The sequence below is a fragment of the Anneissia japonica genome, unplaced genomic scaffold (assembly GCF_011630105.1).
Source record: "Anneissia japonica isolate Jap-2015-1 unplaced genomic scaffold, ASM1163010v1 scaffold287966_len95409_cov177, whole genome shotgun sequence".
Classification (NCBI taxonomy): Eukaryota; Metazoa; Echinodermata; class Crinoidea; order Comatulida; family Comatulidae; genus Anneissia; species Anneissia japonica.
Genome location: NW_022685309.1, coordinates 89,873 through 95,087, shown reverse-complemented (window position 1 = coordinate 95,087; position 5,215 = coordinate 89,873). Strand labels below are relative to the sequence as shown.

The 5,215-nt window shown below is 44.4% G+C and overlaps 1 protein-coding gene across 1 annotated transcript; it reads left to right on the top strand.

Moving 5' to 3' along the window:
• Positions 1–975: 975 nt before the first annotated feature.
• On the top strand, positions 976–1,969 carry LOC117111275 (ribonucleoside-diphosphate reductase subunit M2 B-like). The gene is given in 2 exon segments (XM_033254194.1): positions 976–1,521; positions 1,524–1,969. Coding segments are annotated over 2 exon segments (978 nt in total). The 5' UTR covers positions 976–989.
• The last annotated feature ends 3,246 nt before the right edge of the window (positions 1,970–5,215 follow it).

Below are 5,215 nucleotides of genomic sequence, written 5' to 3'. Positions count from 1 at the left end.
GCTACGTCGGAGCGAGGCCGTTCGACCGTAACGTCGGTAGCTACGGTGATCAACGACGTAACCGATGTGGAGAAAAGATTCGGTCATGCACTGTTCGGGCGTTTCGTCGGACGGGTGATGGCCTCCATTCCGGACGATCCTCTTTGGTGCGAAGTGGTCGGCGCTGCGGATATGTTGACCGTGCAGGAAGGCAGATTGCGGAGTGCCGAGGCGAAACGATCGACGTTGCAGAAGGAAGTGCAGAGACTGGAGGGACGACTTGTGACGAGAGGTCGAACGTCCGAATACCATCGATTGGCAGAGGAGGTGGTATCTAACGGAGCTTTGGCCGATTTGATATCGGAACTAGCCGAGGCTAGAATTCGTTTGAAAGCTGCCGACGAAACAGTCGAACAATTAAAAAATCAGATAACCGAATTGAGAATTGAATTTGAGAAAGCCGAACTAAAGTAGAACGAAAAAGAACAACGACAGAAAGAGATGCACGAACAATTAAAAATGGACATTTCATGCGAGTTTAACTTGGCAATTGCCAATCTGAAAAAAACGATCGTCGAAGAGGCGACGTTCAGTTTGAAACGGGTACTTTAGGCCAAATGCCTAACCCACCCCCAACTCGTTCCCGCTCCCATAAAAAAAAAAGAATAAAGCAATCATATCCCTCATCCCCCCATCTTCCCATTTCCCTATCTCCTCACAAAGAAAAGAGAGCAAATAAATATAGTTATACAATGAACTTTTTGTTTTTCTGATGTTCTTTTGTTTGTTTTACGAGTTGTTGTTGTTGTTGTTGACGATGATGATGATGATGATGATGATGATCGTACCAGCTCACCGAAGAAGAAGAAGAAGAAGAAGAGGGCGCCCTTTTACATAAATCCTCTATCGAAGATCAATAACTAAAAAACGAAAAACGAAAAACGAAAAAACTCAACTGTATAAAGGTGGCACTGTTCCACGTTCAACCTTCATTATAACGATCAACAATAATGGAGTCGGAACCCCTGTTAAACGAGAGCGTTGATGGTGAAAGATTAATTCTGTTTCCCATCAGGTACCCTGACATATGGAACATGTACAAAAAATCGTGCGCATGTTTTTGGTCGGTCGAGGAGGTGGACCTTTCGAAAGATATGCCCCACTGGAACGGTCTGAACGAAGACGAACGACACTTCGTTAAACACGTGCTAGCATTCTTTGCGGCCAGCGACGCAATTGTGAACGAAAACCTCGCGGAACGTTTTCTTCGAGAGGTGAAGATTCCCGAAGCCAAGTATTTCTACTATTTCCAGGTGACCATCGAGAACATCCACTCCGAAATGTACGGTCTGTTGCTTCAGACCTACGTAAGGGATAAGAACGAACGCGACAATCTCTTTCACGCCACCACCACCATACCATGCGTTAAGAAAAAAGCCGACTGGGCCATGAGATGGATCGAAAGCACGGACGCCAGTTTCGGCGAACGATTGGTCGCGTTTGCCGCCGTGGAGGGCGTGTTCTTTTCGGGTTCGTTCGCGGCCGGTTCTGGCTGAAGAAACGCGGTCTGATGCCCGGTCTCACGTTCTCCAACGAGCTGATCAGTCGCGACGAGGGACTGCATTGCGATTTCGCGTGTTTGCTATTTCAACGTCATCTCCTCAACAGACCGTCGCCCGAACGCATAACGGATATCGTCGAATAAGCGGTGACGATAGAGAAGGAGTTTATGACGGACGCGTTACCCGTCAGACTGATAGGCATGAATTCGGACAAGATGGCGCGTTACGTCGAGTTTGTTGCCGACAGACTGTTGGTGGAGTTGGAATGCGAAAAACGATGGGGCTCCGATAACCCGTTCGACTTTATGGAGAATATATCGTTGCAGGGTAAAACTAAGTTTTTCGAGAAACGCGTGAGTGAATACCGAAAGATGGGCGTTATGGACATGACGGAGAATCGAAAATTCAGTCTCGTCGAGGAATTCTGATACTACAACAACAACAACAACAACAACAAACCACCACCACCACTACCACCACACCCAGCAGGTTACGTTTATATAACGATGACGTAACAGACATTATATAAAAGGATAGGACTTGCTAATTTGGGAGAACAAGAACGAATTTATTTACAAAAATAAAAAGAAACTAAAAAAAAACAAAAACATGTATATGCTATTGATTCTATTGTATTGTGTTTTTCGAACGAATTCAGCGCGAATTCCTACTCGAAAACCCGGTTTCCTCTCGCCTTCGTGTAACGAAGGACGCGGAATTCGGGTTTCTCTGTTGGCTTCGTCCTATCCTTCAACACTGGCCCCAAAAAGTGTCGTCTTCATATCTCAAATCAATTTGTTAAAATAATTTTTTTGAAATTTGCGAGGTCCAAAAGTCACGGAACCTAGCCTATCCACGAAGCTCATCTAGGCTTCGTTCGATCGATTCCCTCTCCCAAGGTTAAGAGATAGGAGTCATCGAATTCCAACTCGATAACCCGGTTTCCTCTCGCCTTCGTGTAACGAAGGACGCGGAATTCGGGTTTCTCGGTTGGCTTCGAAGGGTCCTATACTTCAACACTGGCCCCAAAAAGTGTCGTCTTCATATCTCAAATCAATTTGTAAAAAATTTTTTTTTCATCTCTGCGAGGTCCAAAAGTCACGGAACCTAGCCCACCCACGAAGCTCACCCTGTCTTCGTTCGATCGATTCCCTCCCCCAACGTTAAGAGATACGAGTCATCGAATTCCAACTCGATAACCCGGTTTCCTCTCGCCTTCGTGTAACGAAAGATTTGGAATTCGGGTTTCTCGGTTGGCTTCGCAAGGTCCTATCCTTCAACACTGGCCCCAAAAAGTGTCGTCCTCATATCTCAAATCAATTTGTAAAAAATTTTTTTTTTCATCTCTGCGAGGTACAAAAGTCACGGAACCTAGCCCACCCACGAAACCCACATAGGCTTCGTTCGATCTCATAACGTTAAGAGATAAGTCATCGAATTCCAACTCGATAACCCGGTTTCCTCTCGCCTTCGTGTAACGAAAGACGCGGAATTCGGGTTTCTCGGTTGGCTTCGAAGGGTCCTATCCTTCAACACTGGTCCCAAAAAGTGTCGTCCTCATATCTCAAATCAATTTGTAAAAAATTTTTTTGAACTTTGCGAGGTCCAAAAGTCACGGAACCTAGCCCACCCACGAAGCTCACCCTGTCTTCGTTCGATCTCATAACGTTAAGAGATAGATGAGCAAGGTCCTATCCTTCAACACTGGTCCCAAAAAGTGTCGTCTTCATATCTCAAATCAATTTGTAAAAAAAAAATTTTTGAACTTTGCGAGGTCCAAAAGTCACGGAACCTAGCCTATCCACGAAGCTCACCCTGTTTTCGTTCGATCTCATAACGTTAAGAGATAGGTGAGCAAGGTCCTATCCTTCAACACTGGTCCCAAAAAGTGTCGTCCTCATATCTCAAATCAATTTGTAAAATTTTTTTTTATCTCTGCGAGGTCCGAAAGTCACGGAACCTAGCCCACCCACGAAGCACACCCTGTCTTCGTCGATTCATTCCCCAACGTTAAGAGATAGGGGTGCGCGAATTCCGACTTGAAAACCCTTTTTCCTCTCGTCTTCGTGAAACGAAAGACTCGGAATTCGGGTTTATCGGTTGGCTTCGCAAGGTCCTATCCTTCAACACTGACCCCAAAAAGTGTCGTCCTCATATCTCAATCAATTTGTAAAATTTTTTTTTTTGAACTTTGCGAGGTCCAAAAGTCACGGAATCTAGCTCACCCACGAAGCTCACCTAGGCTTCATTCGATCGAATCCCTCCCAACGTTAAGAGATACGGGTGCGCGAATTCCATCTTGAAAACCCGGTTTCCTCTCGTCTTCGTGTAACGAAAGACGCGGAATTCGGGTTTCTCGGCTGTCTTCGAATGGTCCTATCCTTCAACACTGGTCCCAAAAAGTGTCGTCCTCATATCTCAAATCAGTTTGTAATTTTTTTTTTCATCTCTGCGAGGTCCAAAAGTCACGGAACCTAGCTCACCCACGCAGCTCACCCTGTCTTCGTCGATTCATTCCCAACGTTAAGAGATAGGTGATCAGTGTCCTATCCTTCAACACTGACCCCAAAAAGTGTCGTCTTCATATCTCAATCAATTTGTAAAAAAATTTTTTTTTCATCTCTGCGAGGTCCAAAAGTCACGGAATCTAGCTCACCCACGAAGTCCACATGGGCTTCGTTCGATAACAGACAACCGAAAACGAAAAAAAAAAAAAGCACAGATATACGACTTTTCATGTTTTGTGTTTTTTTTTATTTTTTTTTTATTTTGTCTAAATTTACAAACACATCTTGTTATTCTTTTCGTGTTTAACACTTGAAAATGTTCGTATCTTTGGGAAGTACGCATCTCGTGACATGTTCCGCTATCGGTGTTCTGCACAAGTAACACTTGGTGGTGCGATGCGCGCACGCCTCGCATGCCATCATGTGTTTGCACGGTAGCATCACGATTGCGATGGGATCTTGGCGACATATCGAACACGTGTCTTCTTCCGACACTTCCCTTTCCGGTACACCGAGAATTTCCTTCATCGTCCTGGTCAATCGTCTGTTCTCTTCTCGCAATTGATTCACATTCGACATACACTTGTCGCATATGGTCATTTTTATCGCCAAAGCTATTATTTGTTCTTCGTCCGTTCCTTCAATTTTAATTTTAAACATTTCGGATAAACGTAAACAGATGCTAGCACATTGCAAGTAGAATCCCTCCACGTCACGTGTCAACCGTTCGATGCGGTCGTCCGATACACGTCTGCATAGATTCAACATCGATTTAAGTTTCTCAGCACGACGAATGATGTATTCGGTGAAGATCTCGAATTCTTTTGCCGATTTATCTATCGTCGATTTAAAGATAGATGCCATCTTCCTCGTGTCTTGAATTAATTTGACGTTATCGAAAATGTGGCGCCGGTCTGCTCCTTTCAGGCTTTCTTCGTCTCTTTATAGATTTAAATACGATAACGTCATCGATTTACATAGGTATGAGTCGATGACGTGTACAAAAAAAAATTGATGACGTTTCTGTTTTTGGCCTGCCGATGCCATCTTCCTCGTGTCTTGAATCAATCTGACGTCATCGAAAATGTGTAGCCGGTCTGCTCCTTTCAGGCTTTCTTCCTCTCTTTATAGATTTAAATACGATAACGTCATCGATTTACATAGGTA